The 21,949-nt window shown below is 43.4% G+C and overlaps 1 protein-coding gene across 1 annotated transcript in view; it reads right to left on the bottom strand.

The window, feature by feature from the left end:
- Window positions 1-13,612: 13,612 nt before the first annotated feature.
- LOC131188537 (rabphilin-3A-like) overlaps window positions 13,613-21,949 on the bottom strand; it is a 289,054-nt gene continuing 280,717 nt past the window's right edge. The window contains exons 17-18 of the mRNA XM_058163849.1: window positions 21,524-21,620; window positions 13,613-18,244 (exon numbers count right to left, since the gene is read on the bottom strand). Coding sequence (XP_058019832.1) covers window positions 18,108-18,244; window positions 21,524-21,620 — 234 coding nt within the window. The 3' untranslated portion in view covers window positions 13,613-18,107. The remainder of the gene's footprint in view (window positions 18,245-21,523; window positions 21,621-21,949) is intronic.

Genomic DNA, 21,949 nt, shown 5'->3' with positions numbered 1-21,949 from the left:
GGTCACTAAATGAGTGATTGTAAGTCAGGGACAAATGCAAAAGTACAAAAAAAAAAAAAACCAAACCTTTTTTTTAAAGAAAAACCCTGGGAAATTAAAATAAAAACAAGAAAAACCATAAGGTAGAAAGAAAAGTGAATGAACACTGTTACATTTTCTCCAGGAATGTGTAAAAATGACATATTGATGCCAGCTTGAGCAGATTTCGAGCAAGCTATACGGTATGTTTCAGGAGGGCAAGGGGACGGGGCACTCCTGAGATTTAATGCCAGGCGCCGGAATCTCTAGTTCACGTGCATAGAAAAAATGAGGAATGACGTCATTCGGTAGGATAAAAAGGACAAATTCATGTTATGCAAGAATTTACATGTTCTTAACACTCTTTCAGTGCAAAGCTAGGTAGTCCTCGACTTAAAACGGTTTAGTGGACCAAAATTATGGTGGCAGTGAAAAAAGTGACTTATGACTGTTTTTCATGCCTGGAATCCTGCATCCCATTATGATTGCCACAGAATAAAAAAAAAAAAGATGTTGAGACTTTGGAAAAAGTGCAGAGAAGAGCAACTAAGTTGAATAATAAAGGCCTGGAGACTAAAACCAGTGGTGAAATCTGACCGGTTCACACCGGTTCGGGCGAACTAGTAGTCATAAAATCTACCGGTTCAGCAAACCGGTAGTAAAAAAAAGCTACCGGTTGGTCCGTAGAATAGAATAGAATAGAATAGAATGTAGAATAGAATAGAGGAAGGAAAGGGAAGGGAAAAGGAGAATATGAGAAGAGAAAAGAATAAAATAGAAGAATATGAGAATAGAATAGAATAAGGGAAGGGAAGAGGAGAAGAGAAGAGAAAAGAATAAAATAGAAGAATATGAGAATAGAATAGAATAGAATAAGGGAAGAGAGGAGAAGAGAATATGAGAAGAGAAAAGAGTAAAATAGAAGAATATGAGAATAGAATAAGGGAAGGGAAGAGAAGAGAATATGAGAAGAGAAAAGAATAAAATAGAAGAATATGAGAATGGAGTGGAGTGGAGTGGAATGGAATGGAATGGAATGGAATAGAATAGAGGAAGAGAAGAGAAGAGAAGAGAAGCAACCTGGAACTAAGGCACTGAGAACAATTAACCAGTGGAACAACTTGCCACCAGAAGTTGTGTGAACTTCATGACTGGAGGTTTTCAAGAAGAGGCGGGACTGCCATCTGTCAGAAATGGTATGAAGCAGGGGTGTCAAACTTGATTTCATTGAGGGCCGCATCAGAGTTGTGTTTGACCTTGGGAGGGATGTGTGTGTGTGTGTGTGTGTGTGGCTGTGAGGTGGGAGCATGGCCATGGTGGGCGTTTGACACAGAAACTTACTTCTTTATATTCTGCCTTCATTATTTTTACAAATAACAAGGCTGTCAAGTAGGTTCTCCTGCTTGAGCAGGGGGCTGGTCTAGAGGACCTCCAGGGTCCCTTTCAGCCCTATTTTGATAGATTGAATGCAGCCGGGGGTGGGGGGAAACAAAGCTGGCATTAACGCCACGAGAGTAATCATATTCCCTGTAATTAGTTACAATTAATGTCCGTTAAATTTAAAACATTTAATTTGGATCTCGGCTCTGGTCAACTCATTTGCACTGATTAAGTCTGCTTTACGGAGCATGACAGACACAAACATGTGCGGCACACAAACACACATACACACACATACACAAAAGACACACCCCAGACTTAATACTCAAAGGCTGAAGTTGTTTACGAGCAGGAAAGCGTTTCCCCCCCCCCATCCGCCTTAAACTAATTACAGGTAGTCCTCGACTTATGACCACAATCCGAACCCAACGTTTCCGTGGCTAAGCAAGGCTGTTGTTTCTTGAGGCGTCTTGAGCCCCCATTTTACAAACTTTTTTTTTTTTTGCCCCAGTTGTGAAGCGAATGGCTGCCGTCGTTAAATGAATCATGCCCTCGTTAAGCGAATCCGGCTTCACTTTCCGACCGCTTGTCGGAAGCCACCTGGAAAGTTATACAAATAGGGATCATGCGATTGCGGGACACGAACCATTATAAAGATGAGTCAGTTGTATTTGGATCACGTGACCAAGGAGACGCTGCAGCAGTCGTAAGCGTGAAACCTGGTAATAAGTCACTTTTCTCACTGCCGTCGTAACTTCAGACGGTCGCTAAACGAATTGTTAGCCAAGCACTGCCTGTATTTCAACACCCAGCTGAATAGCGCCGATGGGGCGCATTTCCCAGTTTTTCCAATAGACGTAGTCTTCAACTTACGTCCACAATTGAGCCTAACATTTCTGTTGTTCAGCGAGACAGTTTTTAATTTTGTCCCATTTTACGACCTTTCCTGCCCCAGTCATTAAGTGAATCAGTCGTAATACGGTTGCTAACCGAGTCCGGTTTCCTCCTTGGCTTTGCTTGTCACAAGGTCGCAGAAGGGGATCGCATGACCCCGGGACGCTGCAACCGTCATAAATATGAGTCAGTTGCCAAGTGTCTGAATTTTGAGCATGGAGAGGCCGCAACGGTCGTAAGTGTGAAAAATGGTCATAAGTCACTATTTTCAGTGCCACTGTAACTTCGAATAGAATAGAATAGAATAGAATAGAATAGAATAGAATAGAATTTTATTGGCCAAGTGTGATTGGACACACAAGGAATTTGTCTTGGTGCATATGCTCTCAGTGTACATAAAAGAAAAGATACGTTCATCAAGATACAACATTTACAACACAATTGATGATCAATATATCAATATAAATCATAAGGATTGCCAGCAACAAGTTATAGTCATACAGTCATAAGTGGAAAGAGATTGGTGATGGGAACTATGAGAAGATTAATAGTAGTGCAGATTCAGTAAATAGTCTGACAGTGTTGAGGGAATTATTTGTTTAGCAGAGTGATGGCCTTCGGGAAAAAACTGTTCTTGTGTCTAGTTGTTCTGGTGTGCAGTGCTCTATAGCGCTTTGGAGGGTAGGAGTTGAACCAGTTTATGTCCAGGATGCGAGGGATCTGCAAATATTTTCACGGCCCTCTTCTTGATTCGTGCAGTATACAGGTCCTCAATGGAAGGCAGGTTGGTAGCAATTGTTTTTTTTGCAGTTCTAATTATCCTCTGAAGTCTGTGTTTTTCTTGTTGGGTTGCAGAACCGAACCAGACAGTTATAGAGGTGCAAATGACAGACTCAATAATTCCTCTGTAGAACTGAATCAGCAGCTCCTTGGGCAGTTTGAGCTTACTGAGTTGGCGCAGAAAGAACATTCTTTGTTGTCCTTTTTTAATGATGTTTTTGATGTTAGCTGTCCATTTGAGATCTTGCAATATGATAGAACCCAGAAATTTGAAGGTTTCTACTGTTGATACTGTGTTGTCAAGTATTGTGAGAGGTGGAAGTATGGAAAGGTTTCTCCTAAAGTCTACCACCATTTCTACGGTTTTGAGTATGTTCAGTTCCAGATTGTTTTGGTTGCACCACAAGGCTAGTCGTTCGACCTCTCGTCTATATGCGGATTCATCATTGTCTCGAATGAGACCAATCACTGTTGTGTCATCTGCGAACTTCAGTAGCTTAACTGATGGATCGTTGGAGATGCAGTCATTGGTATACAGAGAGAAGAGAAGTGGGGAGAGCACACAGCCTTGGGGGGCCCCTGTGCTAATTGTACAGGTATTTGATGTGATCTAAATTTGATGCTCACTAAACGAACTGTCGTAAATCGAGGACGACCTTTAGTGGTTGTATGTTATCACCCTGCTCATAAGTCACTTTTATCACTCTGGTGGTAACTTCGAACGGTCGCTAAACGAACTGTACAGGTTGTCCTCGACTTACGACAGTTCATTTAGTGACCAAGGTTACGACGACGCTGAAAAAGGTGACTTACGACCATTTTCCACCCTTAACGACCGTTGCAGCCTCCCCAGGATCAAAATTCAGGCGCTTGGCAACCGACTCGTATTTATGACGGTTGCCATGTCCGGGGGGGGGAGGGGGTGTGTCACGTGATCCCCTTGTGTGACCTGACAAACAAAGTCCAGTGGGAAACAGTTCCACTTAACAACCTGGGTTCCTCGCTCACCAACTGCAGTGATTCACTTAACAACGGTGGCAAGGAAGGTCGTAAAACGGGGCAAAACTCACTTCGCCAATGTTTTTTTTTTTTACTTAGCAACCGAAATTTTGGGCTCAATTTTTGGGTCGTTTAAGTCAAGGGCTCCCTGCCAGGCTAATGAAGGGAGAAGACGGGGCATTTTTTTTGTTTTTTTTCCCTGGTGCCCGCAGATTTTTCAGGCGTTCTGTCCATCAATCAAACGCTCCCACCCAAAACTTTTCTGAGCTCGCAAATCACATAAAACCAGAGCTCAGTACTGTCACCCTGAGTTTCTGTGTTGGGTTTCTGTGCGCAAAAGCTGCTTGGAGATGTCGATGTCTCCTTTTGAGATCAGCACAATCTCCCTGGATTTTTTGGAATTTAAATAAAAATAAATAAATAAATAAAAATAAAACAACCAGGATTAGAGGAGCTATACTGGCTGCGGCTTCAGAGTCCAAGCAAAATCCTGTGAATATGGGATTTGGAGTTAAATTAAAAAAAGGGGGACCGAAAAAATATGGTTGTTATGGTACAAATCCTTTGTTGTTGTTTTTTTAACAGGTTTAAAAGATGATGTGGTGCTGGTGGGATTAAGGGGCAGACAAAGGATGAATCCCTTCCTTGGGGAGAGTTAAATCGGGATTAGGGGCGTCTGCGGGAGGGAGCGAAATTGTGAAGATGCAGCAGCCAGACAAGTCAAGACCTCATCTTTTTTCTTCTTTTCTTTTCTTCTTTTCTTTTCTTTTCTTCTTTTCTTTTCTTCTTCTTTACTTTTCTTCTGTTCTTTACTTTTCTTCTTTTCTTTACTTATCTTTTTTTAATTCTTTTATTTTCTTTTATTAGTTTAGTTTATTTAGCTTATTTTATTTTTATTCACTGATTAAAAACATTTACATTATTATTTTAGCTTAGTTTCTTATTCTATTTCTTTTATTTTATTTAGTTTAGTGTCTTATTTTATTTAGAATAGAATAGAATAGAATAGAGCAGAGCAGAGCAGAGCAGAATAGAATAATGAAAATAGAATAGAATAGAATAGAATAGAATAGAATAACAGAGTTGGAAGGGACCTTGGAGGTCTTCTAGTCCAACCCCCTGGTCAGGCAGGAAACCCTACATCACTTCAGACAAATGGTTGTCCAATCTCTTTGTAAAAAACCTCCAGTGTTGGAGCACACACAACTTCTGGTGGCAAGTTGTTCGACTGAGTAATTGTTCTTCAGTTTAGTTTAGTTTTATTCACTGATTTAAAACATTTACATTGTTATTTTAGTTTATTATTTTAGCTTAGTTTCTTATTTATTTTATTTTATTACTTATTTTATTATTTTACTTATTTTATTTAGTTTAGTTTAATTTATTATTTTATTTTTATTCACTGGTTTAAAACATTCACGTTATTTTATTTTATTATTTTAATTTAGTTTCTTATTTAGTTTCTTCTTTTTATTTTATTATTTTATTTTTATTTAGTTTATTATTTTACTTATTTTATTTCGTTTAGTCTATTATTTTATTTTTATTCATTGATATAAAACATTTATCTAGTTCTTCATTGTCCAAACAACTCTACTGGGCATTTTCTTTATTATTTTATTCCTATTTATTTCCCATTTATCTAGGGGCCCATCACACTCAAAACCGTAGAAATGGTGGTAGACTTTAGGAGAAACCCTTCCATAGTTCCACCTCTCACAATACTAGACAACACAGTATCAACAGTAGAAACTTTTAAATTTCTAGGTTCTATCATATCGCAAGATCTCAAATGGACAGCTAACATCAAAAACATCATTAAAAAAGGACAACAAAGAATGTTCTTTCTGCGCCAACTCAGTAAGCTCAAACTGCCCAAGGAGCTGCTGATCCAATTCTACAGAGGAATTATTGAGTCTGTCATTTGCACCTCTATAATTGTCTGGTTCGGTTCTGCAACCCAACAAGAAAAACACAGACTTCAGAGGATAATTAGAACTGCAGAAAAAATAATTGCTACCAACCTGCCTTCCATTGAGGACCTGTATACTGCACGAATCAAGAAGAGGGCCGTGAAAATATTTACAGATCTCTCACATCCAGGACATAAACTGTTTCAACTCCTACCCTCAAAACGACGCTATAGAGCACTGCACACCAGAACAACTAGACACAAGAACAGTTTTTTCCCGAAGGCCATCACTCTGCTAAACAAATAATTCCCTCAACACTGTCAGACTATTTACTGAATCTGCACTACTATTAATCGTTTCATAGTTCCCATCACCAATCTCTTTCCACTTATGACTGTATGACTATAACTTGTTGCTGGCAATCCTTATGATTTATATTGATATATTGATCATCAATTGTGTTGTAAATGTTGTACCTTGATGAACGTATCTTTTCTTTTATGTACACTGAGAGCATATGCACCAAAGACAAATTCCTTGTGTGTCCAATCACACTTGGCCAATAAAAATTCTATTCTATTCTATTCTATTCTATTCTGAACAATTTCGCTTGGCAGTCAGAGGTCTTCATCTTTTTATTATTTTATTATTATTATTTATTTTAAAGCATTTATAGAGCAGCCCCTCTTCTAAGCAACTCTGCTGGGCATTTTCTTTATTATTTTATTCCTATTTATTTAAAACATTTATCTAGGAGCCCATCTTCAGAACAATTCTGCTTGGCAGTCAGAGGTCTTCCATCTTTTTATTATTTTATTATTATTTCTTTTAAAGCATTTATAGAGCAGCCCCTCTTCTAAGCAACTCTGCTCAACGAAGGATTCTCTCTGTATTCTTTTATTTTTATTCACTGGTTTAAAACATTTATCTAGTTCTTCATTGTCCAAACAACTCTACTGGGCATTTTCTTTATTATTTTAGCTTAGTTTCTTATTTTAGTTTAGTTTATTCACTGATTTAAAACATTTACATTATTATTTTTATTTAGTTTAGTTTATTCACTGGTTTAAAACATTCACGTTATTTTTATTTTTATTCACTGGTTTAAAACATTTATCTAGTTCTTCATTGTCCAAACAACTCTACTGGGCATTTTCTTTATTATTTTAGCTTAGTTTCTTATTTTAGTTTAGTTTAATTTATTATTTTAGCTTAGTTTCTTATTTTAGTTTAGTGTCTTATTTTTATTATTATTATTATTTTTATTATTTTTATTCCTATTTATTTCCCATTTATCTAGTTCTTCATTGTCCAAACAACTCTACTGGGCATTTTCTTTATTATTTTTATTCACTGGTTTAAAACATTTACATTATTATTTTTATTCACTGATTTAAAACATTTACATTATTATTTTTATTCACTGATTTAAAACATTTACATTATTATTTTTATTCACTGGTTTAAAACATTTACATTATTATTTTTATTCACTGGTTTAAAACATTTACATTATTATTTTTATTTAGAATAGAATAATGAAAATAGAATAGAATAACAGAGTTGGAAGGGACCTTGAGGTCTTCTAGTCCAACCCCCTGGTCAGGCAGGAAACCCTACATCACTTCAGACAAATGGTTGTCCAGTCTCTTCGTAAAAAACCTCCAGTGTTGGAGCATTCACAGCTTCTGGTGGCAAGTTGTTCCAGAGGGTAGCCCCCACAGAGAAAGATCTTCCCCTGGGGGCCGCCAGCCGACATTGCTTGGCGGACGGCACCCTGAGAAGTCCCTCTCTGTGTGAGCGTACGGGTCGGTGGGAGTCATGAGGTAACAGCAGGCGGTCCCGTAAGTACCCAGGCCCTAAACCATGAACCCTAAACCCTCCTCAGAGAGCACCAAGGACCCCACTGTTGTCTTCCGCATCTCTACAAATCCCACTGCAATCCCACTGCAATCCTCACATATTTTTGTACAATTTATATTCAGTAGTTAGATTGTAATGGGTTCGTTGTGTAATGTAAAATAGTTTAAGGATGTAAGATGTATTACTGCCCTATTCAGGGTAAGGGAAGAGGGCCCTTTAACAGTGTCGTCTGACATAACAGAAAGGGGAGGGGAGATTGATGTTTTGAATTCAACAGGAATGTTAGAGCGCGGACTTTCAATGGACATTGCATTCCTGAGATGATTTACAGCCAGAGACCTGCGGAAGAAGATTATCACGGCATTGGACCAGACCTGCTGACCTCTTGAGGAGAGGAGGGACTAACGAAGGGATGTGGAATGTTAGCCATATTTTGTCTCAGATCCAACTTTATACTGCTGCAGTCCAGATGTATCTAGTAAAAGTACTTTTCTTTATTTGCAAATGAAGTCAAGGTGTATTCTTTCCTAGATATAATCAGAGGCAGCCTGACACCCACTTCCTTCCAGCACTGATGATGTTACCTAATTGGGTCACGAAACGTCTACGAGAAAACAACCAGGCTCCTAGAGCACCAAGGACCTTGCAGCCTTCCTTCTCTTCCCCCTTCCTCTTCCTCTCTGCAATCCCTACTCTCTTCTAAAACTGATAGTGTTACCTAGTTGGGTCATAAAACATCTGCAAAAAAACCAACTAAGTCCCTGATGGCGAACCTATGGCACGTGTTGTGACTCCAGCTCCCGAGCCTATCCTCATGGAAGAAGATGACTCTGAAAGTGATGGGGAGGAGCTGGCAAGGCCTCCCTCTCCAGGACCCTCCTTTCTGGCAGCGCCTCAGGTTCCAGCTGAAGGCCAGGAGGAAGGCATGTCGGAGCACTCACTAATAGGGAGTGATGAAGATCAATCTTGGATTGATCCCAGGCAGCGTCGGAGGGAGAGGCGTGCACAGCAAAGGAAGAGGTGTGGAAGGGCCAGAGATTACTGAGTCACTGAGCCACGCCCCACAGGGGATAAAAGTAGGTGGGGTTGCTCTGCAGGCTCTGTGACGGACAAAAACTACATATCGTGAGTTTCGGATGGGATATTTTTCAGAATTAAGGCTTGGACTTTGTAAATGACTTTTGACTACTCTTTGAACTCTTGGTTGCCCCAGCAACGGACTACAGATACGCGGACTCCTGTTTCTAGAGGTGATAAGAAACTTGGCAGGCATTTGGAGAGTAGCAGCCAAAACTTTTATCTGATAAAGGAATCCAGGCCGGCTTGTAAAAATAAATTACTGGTAGACGTCGTTTGCTCGTCCTAGGTGAGGTGGGGGGACAGAACAGCATGCGTGTCACAGCTGGTACGCAGAGCTTTCTCTGCAGGCATGTGAGCTATTGGCCAGCTCAGCTTCTCTGTGAATGCATGCATCGCGCTGGCCAGCTGATATTCGGGATGCGCAGGTGGTGGGGAGCATGTGGGAGACGTGCATGGGGGGAGTGCGGGGGGTGCAGCGCATCCCCCCACAGCCTGTTTTTGGGCCCAGGAGGCTCCCAGGAGACTCCTGGGAGTATACAGCCTGTTTTGGATGCCAGGTAAGTGCAGGGCCCATGCGGGAGCCGGGGGGAGGCAAAAAATGGGCCTCCCAGAAGTTCCTGAAGTCCAGAAATAGACTCATTTCTGGCCTCCGGAGCCTGGGGGAGGCCCTTTTCGCCTTTCCGGAGGCTCAAGGAAAGCCTCCAGAGCCTGGGGGGGGGTGAAAACGCCACACACACACCCCGCCGTAGTGCAGGAGGCCACATGGGCCACACCCACCAATGGCACACAAAGAGAGAAAGATTAGCCACCAAGGACCCCGCAGCCTTCCTCCTCTCCTCCTCCCTGCAAGCCCCACTCCCTTCTAGCACTGATGATGTTACCTAGTTGGGCAGTGGTGAAATCTAAATGTCTTTCCTAGCGGTTCTGTGGGCGTGGCTTGATGGGCGTGACTTGATGGGCATGGTCATGTGACTGGGTGGGCGTGGCTATGTAACCATGTGACTGTGGGATCAAAAGACAGAATCTCACTAACAATGTCCTGCTGGAGCAGGGTTGGACTAGATGACCTCCAGGTCACTTCCAACCCTGGATTATCCTCTGAAGCTGCATCTAGTGCCAGGTTTGTAGTCTTTCCTTCCTCTCTTTTTTCCTCCTCCCTCTCTCCCTCCTTTTCTTTTCTTTTCTTTTTTCTCTTCTCTTCTCTTCTCTTCTCCTCTTCTCTTCTCTTCTCTTCTCCTCTCCTCCTTTCCTTTCCTTTCCTTCCCTTCCCTTCTCTTCTCTTCCCTTCCCTTCCCGTCTCTTCTTTCTTTCTTTCTTCTTTCTTTCTTTTCTTTCTTTCTTTCTCTCTCTCTCTCTCTAATGAACCCCCACCCCTCATTTTTTGCCTACACCCCCCATTTTTTGCCTAGCAGGCTTCCGTTTTTTTACCTTTTAAAAAATGCTTTTAAAAGTTAAAAAAAAAGCCTCTGACGATCAGGCACCTCACCAGGGGATTGTCAGAGCCTTGTTTTAACCCTTTAAAAGCATTTTTTTACAATCTCTTCAGCCGAAGAGGGTGTTAAAAAATGCTTTTAAAAGTTTTTTAAAAGGGGCTCTGACGATCACGTGGCTCAGCTGGGCATGGGGGGAGGCAGGGATTTTTGCTACCGGTTCTCCGAACCATTCACTGCCATCACTACTGGATCAGCTGAACCAGTCCAAACCGGGAGCATTTCACCCCTTCTAGTTGGGTCATGAATTGTCTGCAAACTACCAAACTCAGAGAGCAGCAAAGGACTCGCACAGTCGTCCTCTTCCTTCTCCCCCACTTTCCAAAACCCACTCCCTTCAAGCACTGATGATGTTACCTAGTTGGGTCATGAAACGTCTGCAAGAAAACAAGCAAGCTCAGAGAGCACCAAGGACCTTAGAAACTTCTTGACTGAAAATTAAAAAAAAAAATTGAAAACTAGGTTACAGCAAACCGGGGAAAAGTGCTGAAGGCTTCTCATTCCGCCAATCTGCAGGTGTAGATAAAGTACGTTTCCAGTGTTCCAAATTAGCTGCTTACACCTTCGGTTCGGCTCCCCAAGAATTATTCATGGAATGCAAAGGGGATTAAAAGGAGCGCGCGCAGCACCTGTGCGGCGGTGTGCCAAAATCTGCAAGAGGGCGGGAGTGTGGTGGGTTCGATGCCTCACCCTTTTGTGCTCGCGCGGGTGACTTCTCGTGCTTCTAAACATTTCTAAAATCGCCACTCAGAATTATCGAATCAGGTTCACATCCTTCAACCTTTAGGGGAACGATGAAGAAGGTACAGTATTTGCATATACAGCACAGGGATGGGATTCAGCCGGTTCGGACCGATTTGGCCAAACCGGTAGCTCCGACGACCAGCTGAGAGCAAACTGGTTCATTCCGGCGATCCGCCTGCCAACCCTTGTGCTATATCAACCTATATTTCCTTTGTCTGAAGCTCAGCTGATAGGCGTGGGAGAGCAGATTGCATGCCTCCGCTGTTTTACTCACTGGGGCTGCAGTAGAAGGTACTTTTTAGAGCTGACTTCAGACTCAGACATGCTCAGCAAACCGGTTGTTAAACCGGTTGAATCCCACCATTGATACAGCGTATTATATAGGTAGCCCTTGGCGTACAACCAGGGGTGAAATCCAGCAGGTTCTGACAGGTTCTGGAGAACCGGTAGCGGAAATTTTGAGTAGTTCGGAGAACCGGCAAATACCACTTCTGACTGGCCCCAGAGTGGGGTGGGAATGGAGTTTTTGCAATATCCTTCCCCCAGGAGTGGTGGTGGGAATGAGGATTTTGCAGTATCCTTCCCCGGGAGTTGGGTGGGAATGGAGATTTTGCAGTATTCTTTCCCTGCCATGCCCAAGCCACGCTCACCAAGCCACGCCCATAGAACCGGTAGTGGGAAAAAATTGGATTTCACCACTGCTTACAACTGTTGGAAGAAGTATCCACCTGGTTCAGTTCCAATCTGGAAGACTGGGGACAAATTGGAGGTTGATTGGAAAAGATGGTTTAATGACGAAGCAGAACCACATGGGTTTGTGTCCCTAGGCATGGAGTTGAGAGTTGAAGAGTTTTATACCTTATCTTGGGCTTTGCACTTGAGCTTCCTGTTCCTGTGCAAGAAGATGTATTCTATTGGCTGTTGCCAGACTCCCATGGGGTCATGTAGGGGTCATAGCTGGCTCTATAGGCAAAGTACAAATCTTAGGTGTTTGTCTGAGCTACGTTTGGTTGGAAGTTTCTGAGGGTGATGCGGTAACTGAAAATACCTTTAGATTGTGCAAATGTAATAACTGATATAAATCTAGGATATTTTACGTGAAATGAGGGAAGAAATACCTATAGTTAAATAGATGATTAATTGACCAAAATACTGGGATATATATTAGATTGGGAAAATGTAAAATTTGATAAATATGTTATAGAGATGGTAAAATTGCACAAAAGATTTGTAACCAACCAACACATCATTGGTTTGTACACACATTTGTACTGAAGATGTTTTTATGTATGTTTGTCAAAAATTTAAAAAAAAAAAAAGATTTTGCAAATGTAGTGAGCTCTGTGCCTTCTGCTAAATGGTAGTAGGTTAAACCTTTGTGTCCTGAAGAATCGTGCCCTGTTCTTCTTTATCCCATCATCCTGGGGCTGCTGAAGGTCTTTTGTTTTGTAGATAGGCTGGCCCAGTCTTTCTTAATGGACACAAAATATCTGCTTGGGGGTGGGTGGTAGACTGAGCCTGCTTTCTGTCTTCGAAATCACACGTTTCTCCATTTCTCATTTAGGGAAATATAACATTCTGCCTATTTTTTAATATTCCTCAAAATATTTCATTTTCCTAGGAGGGAATGGTACCTTCCCACACAACCGTTCCTTTAACAACTGTTTGAATGTACAGCACTAAAAAGAGTGACGTGGCTGGTCCTCGCACTTATGACTGTGCCGCACTGGCAGTCACGTGATCCAAATTTGGACAGTTGGAAACTGGCAGGTATTTACGAAGGTTGCAATGTCACCTGATTTCCATTTGCATGGTTCCCAACCTGCACAAGGCTGACAAGCAAAGTCCAATGAGGGAAGCCTGATTCACTTAAGATCTGTAGGATTCACTTAACAACTTCAGCAATTCACGTGATCAAATTCAGACGCCTGTCGGTCAGTCGGTCGCCATGTCCCGCGGGTCATGTGATCCCTTTTTGTGACTTTCCGACAAGCCCAGTCAATGGGGGGGGGAGCCGGATTCACTTAACAACCATGTTACTAACTTAACGGCAGCGATCCATTTAACGACTTCAGCAAGAAAGGTCGTAAAATGGGGCGAAACTCAACACTTAACGGCTCTCTCGCTTAGCAACAGAAATTTTGTCTCCGTTGTGGTTGTACGTCGAGGACTACCTGTCCTGGAGTACCTGCTAATAATTGCTGCCCAAAAAAAAGTTGCAAAGTCAGGCGTGACTCACTTAACGTCTGTCTCACTGACACTGTGGTCATAAGTCGAGGACAAGCTATACATTATCACTTGAGGATGCCACATTGGGACCCCCAATCTGCAAAATTATTTAAAAAAAAAAAAAGAAGAGATTTTAGATTTTTAAGCTTTAACCAACTTGACAAACAATAAATAAATGAAGACACGTAAAACAATAGTGGAATACAAAATTTATGTCTGAAGTTGTAGTCAGGGCCGTCTTCAGCAGTGACCACGTTGTAGCAAAACATTTGGTATCAAACATTTAACAAGTCTCTTGCATGACAACCACCCACTCTTGCATGCAATAATAAGGTATTTCCTTTAAATAGGCCTGTTATTTATATATTTATATGCTGTATAAGGATATATCTATGTATAGGTCGGTTTATACAGAATTTTGGGGAGGAGAAACAAAAGGGTTTCGTACAAAATGAAGGTGTCCACTACAGATCACAGGGGGAGTAAAAACCAGCCGGAGGAGAGGAGATTTTACACAACGTGCAAACGAGGGACGTGAAGAAGGAGGCATCGCCCTGCCAGATCGAGATGGATCGGTTCCCACTTCCAAGCGGAAATAACGGGCGTGCTTTGCTCCTGTGCAAAGTTTTAAGATGTCGATTCTACGTCGGTAAAAATTCAGAATGGGAAACAGGAATTTGCCTTTTGCTCTCAAGCGTTGAAATAGGATTCAGAGATTGTGTTTCTTCAAACTTGTGTTTTCTCTACTTAGTCAGCTTTAAGATGGGTGGACTTGGGCGTGTCCAGCGTCGTGGCGAGATGACGCGAACCTCGGGTGCTCCGAGGGGAGCGCCAAAATTCCAACTGTTTTGGGGGCCCTTGACGGGCCATAGCTGTCTTGGAGGGATAGTGAAGAAGGAAGGCACTGGCCGGAGCGAACAGGGAAGTTGCGAATTCCCTGCAGCACCGGCACCCAGCCTTTGACCCAGCAATGTGGAAAGGCAGCCATTAGATGCTGCCAAAGCCGGGGACAGCCACAAAAGAATGAGCAGGAGTGAAGATGGGTGGACTTCCACTCCCAGAATTCCCCAGCCAGCCATGTTTTAAGATGGTGAATGTTTATGGAGATTTGCAATCATCCAGGTCCTGGTTGCCCAGAAAGGGGCTTCAATCCAATCCAAAAGGCAACTGGACTTTCGTTGTCTGACCTTGAAGACATTTCACTTCTCATCCAAGGAGCTTCTTCAGTTCTTAAGAAGTTTTTTGGGAAGAGAAGCGAAATGTTTTCAAGGAAAAAAAAACCCAAGGAAGTCCAGTTGCCTTTCGGAAAAGCATCTTTGGATTAAGATGGATGGATACGCGCAGCTTAAAAAATGGAGCTAATAGGATGGCATAGCACCGGAGGGGGTGCAGGCCCACCCGCAGGTCACTACTACCGGTTTGCCTGAATCGGCAGCAGCCCAGCACTGATAAGAACAATTAATCAGTGGAGCCACTTGCCTCCAGAAGTTGTGAATGCTCCAACACTGGAGGTTTTTAAGAAGAGATTGGACACCCGTTTGTCTGAACTGTTATAGGGTTTCTTGCCTAAGCAGGGGGTTGGACTAGAAGACCTCCAAGGTCCCTTCCAACTCTGTTATTCTATTCTATTCTATTCTATTCTATTCTATCCTATCCTATCCTATCCTATCCTATCCTAACTCCCCAAATTCCCTAGGTAGTATGCTTTAAATGCATGGTGTTCAACTTCTAGAATTCCCCAACTAGCCATGCGGGCTTGGGAATTGTGGGAATTGAAGTCCATACAACTTAGAGCTGTTAAAGTGGAAACAGAAATGGTTCCCAGATTTCCCTTTGGAATGGATCAGTGGTGGGTTGCCCCCAGTTCGGACCGGTTCGCATGAACCAGTAGTAAAACCGGGGGAAGGCTCCGCCCACTGACCCGGACATCATCAGGAAGCTTCTGCGCATGCGAAGAAGTGCGCAAGCAAAGCGCACATCTGCGGCCCCATTGCGAACTGGTAGTAAAGGTAAGTAGGACCCACCCCTGGAGTAGATCAGCCAAATGAAGATAATCCTTAAAGGGAGGCCCTTTAATTACAGCCGTGGCCAAAATTGTGGAAACCTTTTGGCATAAACTGTTTCAACTCCTACCCTCAAAACGACGCTATAGAGCACTGCACACCAGAACAACTAGACACAAGAACAGTTTTTTCCCGAAGGCCATCACTCTGCTAAACAATTAATTCCATCAACACTGTCAGACTATTTACTGAATCTGCACTACTATTAATCTTCTCATCGTTCCCATCACCAATCTCTTTCCACTTATGACTGTATGACTGTAACTTTGTTGCTGGCAATCCTTATGATTTATATTGATATATTGATCATCAATTGTGTTGTAAATGTTGTACCTTGATGAACGTATCTTTTCTTTTATGTACACTGAGAGCATATGCACCAAGACAAATTCCTTGTGTGTCCAATCACACTTGGCCAATAAAATTCTATTCTATTCTATTCTATTCTATTCTATTCTATTCTATTCTATTCTATTCTATTCTATTCTATTCTATTCTATTCTATTCTATTCTAAAAGTGTATTTTTGAGGTTTGATGGCTAATAACACCACTTCTTTTGGCGTTTCAAGATAATCCTATTCCACTGCTGGAATGGCCTGGGAATAGCCCAGACTTTCACCCAATGGAAAATCTAGGGAGCCGACTAAAGAAACTTGTTAGTCAGAAGCGACTCAGCAATAAAACCCAGTTAATAGAAGCCATCCTACAATCTTGGTTTCACATTAGAACAGCTGCAGAACTCAAAGACTTGGTTCACTCCATGGGAAGACATTGTAAGGCCGTCATTCATACTAAAGGTTACCCAACGAAGTATTCACTGACAGGGTAAAGATTTTTGTATATCTCATTTTTTCTTCTATGGTGATCATCTTTGTATATCTCTTTTTTTTTATGTGTTTCACTTTTCTTCTATATACTGTAGCTGCTATTCTAATAGCAAATCCTTATTGCATTACATTCTTGATTAAATTCACTTTCCGTTGATATAAAATTTTATGATACTACTCCCCAAAAAAAGTGGTGTCATTAGCTAGTTTTAGAAAATATACTTTTCCCAAAAGGTTTCCACAATTCTGGCCACTACTGTATGCTGTTGGAGTTGCCATGTTGCTTTCTTTGACCCATGAATAGATGCTCCTAACTGGGTATAATACAGGTAGTATTTACAGGAAGTAACTTACAACAGTTTGTTTAGTGACTGTTCAAAGTTACAACACTGAAAAAAGTGACTGTTGACCATTTTTCACACATAATGACCACTGTAACATCCCCATGGGCGCATGACCAAAATTCAAATGTTTGGCAAGTGACTCATATTTATGACGGCTGCAGTATCCTGGGGTCCTGCGACCTTCTGCCAAGCAAAGTCAATGGATTCACTTAACAACCGAGTTACTAACTTACCTACGGCACTGATTCACTTAACAGCTTTTGGCAAGGAAGACTGCAAAATGGGCCGAATCTCACTTAACTGTCTCGTTTAGCAACCAAATTTTTGGGCTCCGTTGTGGTTGTAAGCCGAGAACTGCCGTATTTGTGAACAAATGAGAAATTTTGAGCTGCTCTTTTAGAATTTTGCATTGTTTTTTTAGGGGTGAAATGCTCTCGGATCGAACCGGATCGCGTGATCCGGTAGCGATCGTGGCCAGTGGCTCGGCGATCCGGTAGCGATGGCGGAGCAAAGCTCCGCCCACCCACACGGGTTTCATTACTTCCTGGTTTTAACCAGAAAGTAATGTGTTTGTTACCTTCTGCGCATGTGGGCACGGCGCATGCACTTCCCAACCGGTAAGGAAGGTAAGTAGATTTGACTCCTTTGTTTTTTGTAAATTAGAAGTAAAGCCGAAGAAACACAAAAAACGCTATTCGGGGGTATACAATGAGTAATTAGTTACACAGCCCTTTGTGGTTTTGTACAGATTGTCAGGAAGGGCAGCTAAAACACTAGGGATGCCAAATGTACAGCACACTTTCATTACACAACCAGACACACATGTATACGTGCGCACATACACTCAGCAGGCACACAAACCAAGAACTAAAATCACCGTCAACATTAAACGCAGGAAAAGACCCTGCCCCAAATTATCCAACCGCCAAAAATGGAAGCCAAAGTGTTTTCTATTAGAGTAGGAGTATCCAACATTAGCAACTTTTAAGACCTGTGGACTTCAAGTCCCAGAATTCCCCAGTCAGGCGGGAATTCTGGGAGTTGAAGTCCACAGGTCTTAAAAGTTGCAACATTTGTACATCGCAGTTTGAAGAGACTTAGTAAAACTTGCCGAAACGTTATTGAGAGGCTGACTTTTCAAGCTGGAAATTCAGAATATTCATATAAATCGCTAATACATGCAGGGTAACTTTTCCCCAAACGCACACATTCTGTCAACACATACACACAAAGGGTTCAAGGCATCCCAGAAAAAAACAAAACAAAAAACAAAAAAACCTCTACCACGGATTTACCAAACGCCCAAGAAACCAAACCGCTTCAGATTGGAGTCACCGGAAAATGAGCCATGCCCCTTGCCCAGCCCATTTCTCCCCTCCACCCCGGGAGGCCCTGAATGAATCGTGTGCGGTCAATAAACCCACAATCCACAGCCTGCGGTCCCTCTTGACGTTTGGCGGTCCCAGGTTCAAGGCCTGACAGTCAGTCACTAAGGAGAGCTCCTGGTAATTCATTGGTAAGCGTGTGCCATCGTTCGATTTTCTTATCCTTGTTTTTTAAGCAGTCAAACCAGTGCTTCAGGCGTTCTCCTTTAGCGTTGATCCCCAGAACCACGCCACCTGGATTGACAGAACAGGGACAGAACAGAAGAAAACAAGTAACCAGGATAATCAATGAAAGTCAGTTTGTGTCGTGTCCCACTCCCACTCCGACGAACGAGTCAAGGAAGTCCGTAACAAACTTGGCAACAAAGCCTTTGCAGCTTGCCAAGTTCCTTTGAGGTTTATCAGGGCAGGCAGGAGTCCAAGTTGTGACTTCAGCAATAGGGTCCGGTATCAGCAAACTAGATAAGACTTTGCTCGATTCAAGGTTGGAATGCCAAAAGCAGGTCCTTTATATAGGCTATGGGGTGTGGCTCCATGACTCAGCATTTATCCAGGCCTGCCCCACCCTTCGTTCTGCTGGCGTCGCCTCTCAGATCTCCGGAAGCGAGGGTCCTCCCACCCTGAATTGTTTTCAGCTGGATCTGCTGTCAGCGTCTGGGAAAGGGAGGGGTCAGAGGGAGTAGGCCTGAGTAATTCCAGTACCTGGCTGGCTTCCTGCTCTGAAGGCTGAGCCAAAGGAACACACACTGTATGAGTGAGGTTTATTGGGCTTGTCCTTTCACTCCTGGAATCCTCTCTGGGCATGGGGCCAGGGCTGGGGGCTGGAGGCATGACAGGCCGTTCATCTTCATTATCAGACTCGGAGTCTGATAAAAGGCCGGTTGGAGACGGGAGGGGCCCGGCTGAGGAGAGGAGGGAGGATGAGTCACAACAGTTTGGTCTAGTGGTTAAGGCACCAGGCTAGAAACCAGGAGACAGTGAGTTCTAGTCTCACCTTAGGCATGAAAGCCAGCTGGGTGACTTTGGGTCAATCACCAGGAGATGGTGAGTTCTAGTCCTGCCTTAGGTATGAAAGTCGGCTGTGTGATTTTGGGCCCATAACCAGGAGACGGTGAGTTCTAGTCCTGCCTTAGGCATGAAAGCCAGTTGGAAGACTGGGCGAATCACCAGGAGACGGTGAGTTCTAGTCCCGTTTTAGGCATGAAAACCAGCAGGGTGACTATGGGCCAATCATTAGGAGACACTAAATTCTAGTCCTGCTTTAGCTATAAATGTCAGTTGGATGACTTGGAGCCCATAACCAGGAGACGGTGAGTTCTAGTCCTGATTTAGGCATGAAGGGTCGGCTGGACCTTGAGCCTGTCCCTCTTTCTCTCAGCCTAACCCACCTCACAGGGTTGTTGTGGGAAAATAAGAGGAGGGAAGGTTTACTGGATATGTTTTGTTGCCTTCAGTTACTTTTAAAAATATTAAAGGTAGGATATAAACAAGTAAATAAGATGAGAGTTCCACAATCTCATAGGATCACATGTATCTTAAAGCATGCTGGCTGGGGAATTCTGGGAATGGAAACCCATCCCTCTTAAAGCAGGCTGGCTGGGGGATTCTGGGAGTGGAAGTCCATCCATCTTAAAGCAGGCTGGCTGGGGGATTCTGGGAGCGGAAGTCACCCCTCTTAAAGCAGGCTGGTTGGGGAATTCTGGGAGTGGAAGTCACCCATCTTAAAGCAGGCTGGCTGGGGGATTCTGGGAGTGGAAGTCCACCCCTCTTAAAGTATGCTGGCTGGGGGATTCTGGGAGTGGAAGTCCACCCATCTTAAAGCAGGCTGGCTGGGGGATTCTGGGAGTGGAAGTCCACCCCTCTTAAAGCATTCTGGCTGGGGGATTCTGGGAGTGGAAGTCCACTCATCTTAAAGCATGCTGGCTGGGGAATTCTGGGAGTGGAAGCCCACCCATCTTAAAGCAGGCTGGCTGGGGGATTCTGGGAGTGGAAGTCCACCCCTCTTAAAGTATGCTGGCTGGGGGATTCTGGGAGTGGAAGTCCACCCCTCTTAAAGTATGCTGGCTGGGGAATTCTGGGAGTGGAAGTCCACCCCTCTTAAAGTATGCAGGCTGGGAAATTCTGGGAGTGGAAGTCCACCCCTCTTAAAGCATTCTGGCTGGGGGATTCTGGGAGTGGAAGTCCACTCATCTTAAAGCATACTGGCTGGGGAATTCTGGGAGTGGAAGTCCATCCATCTTATTTATTTCTTATTTATTTCTTATTTAGATTTTTATACCGCCCTTTTCCCGAAGGACTCAGGGCGGTGTACAGCCAGATTAAAACAGAACAATTTACAGATTAAAATCATAGTTAAAAAACGTATTCTATAAATGGCCGAAAATTAAAACCGTCAAATTTGACCCATAAATAAAATACACCAGTTAAAATTATTAAAATTTAAAAAATTTAAAAATTTAGAATATTAAAATTAAGCCAGTCCCGCTTGAATAAACAAATACATTTTCAATTCACGGCGAAAGGTCCGAAGGTCCGGTAGTTGACGCAATCCAGGGGGAAGTTCGCTCCAGAGGGTAGGTGCTCCAACAGAGAAGGCCGCCAACCGACATTGCTTGGCGGACGGCACCTGAGAAGACCCTCTCTGTGTGAGCGTACGGGTCGGTGGGAGGTATAAGGTAACAGCAGGCGGTCCCGTAAGTACCCGGGCCCTAAGCCATGGAGCGCTTTAAAGGTGGTAACCAAAACCTTGAAGCGCACCCGAAAGACCACAGGTAGCCAGTGCAGACTACGCAGGAGCGGTGTTACCCGGGAACAACGTGTGGCTCCCTCAATCACCCGCGCAGCTGCATTCTGGACTAACTGAAGCCTCCAAATGCACTTCAGGGGTAGCCCCATGTAGAGAGCATTGCAATAATCCAGACGAGAAGTGACAAGAGCGTGAGTGACCATGCATAAGGCATCCCGGTCAAGGAAGTGGCGCAACTGGCGAACCAGGCGGACCTGGTAAAGAGCTCTCCTGGAGACGGCCGCCAAATGATCTTCAAACGACAGCCGTCCATCCAGGAGAATGCCCAAGTTGCGCACCCTTTCTGTTGGGGCCAATGACTCGCCCCCAACAGTCAGCCGCAGTTGCAGCTGACTGTACCGGGGTGCCGGCATCCACCGGCATGCATCTTAAAGCATGCTGGCTGGGGAATTCTGGGAGTGGAAGTCCATCCATCTTAAAGCATGCTGGCTGGGGAATTCTGGGAGTTTAAGTCTACCCATCTTAAAGCAAACTGTCTGGGGAATTCTGGGAGTTGAAGTCCACCAACCTTAAAGTTGCCAAGATTATGAAAGTCTGGCCTAACTGAATCATAATTGATATTGGGTGGATTTAAGAAGGGGTTTGAAACATGGCTGAGAATGTGTGTTGACGATAGAATTAGAGTCAATGAGAATTAATGTGATCCACTGCAAACTAACCCCTGAGAACCCAGAGTTCCAATCCTCCCATCCAATACCCAGATTTACCAATAAAATCGTTGGATTTGCCAATGTCATAGTCCCAGACTGTCACCTCCAAGGTCTTTTTGGCCAAATCGCCGTGCTTTATCTCATACAAAAATTCCTGCAAAAAAAGGGAATTTAGAAAGGAAGAAAGCTATTCCGTCCACAATTGAATAGTAAACCTATACTAGAAATGAGCAGATCTCTGGTGAACAACAAACAATGATGCTTTTTAAACAATGACGTGAGCTTTAGTCATCTACAACCAGAATACAGGACTGAGTGGGCAGGGACCTCGGAGGTCTTCTAGTCCAGCCCCCCTGCTCAAGCAGGAGACCCTTTACCTGTGATGGCGAACCTATGGGACGTGTGCCACCTGTGCCATATCGGTGGGCACACGAGCGTTGCCTTAGCTCAGCTCTGGCGTGCATGTGTGCACCAGCCAGCTGA

This window comes from Ahaetulla prasina, chromosome 1 (assembly GCF_028640845.1).
Source record: "Ahaetulla prasina isolate Xishuangbanna chromosome 1, ASM2864084v1, whole genome shotgun sequence".
NCBI lineage: Eukaryota > Metazoa > Chordata > Lepidosauria > Squamata > Colubridae > Ahaetulla > Ahaetulla prasina.
This window is presented reverse-complemented; position numbering and strand designations above follow the sequence as displayed.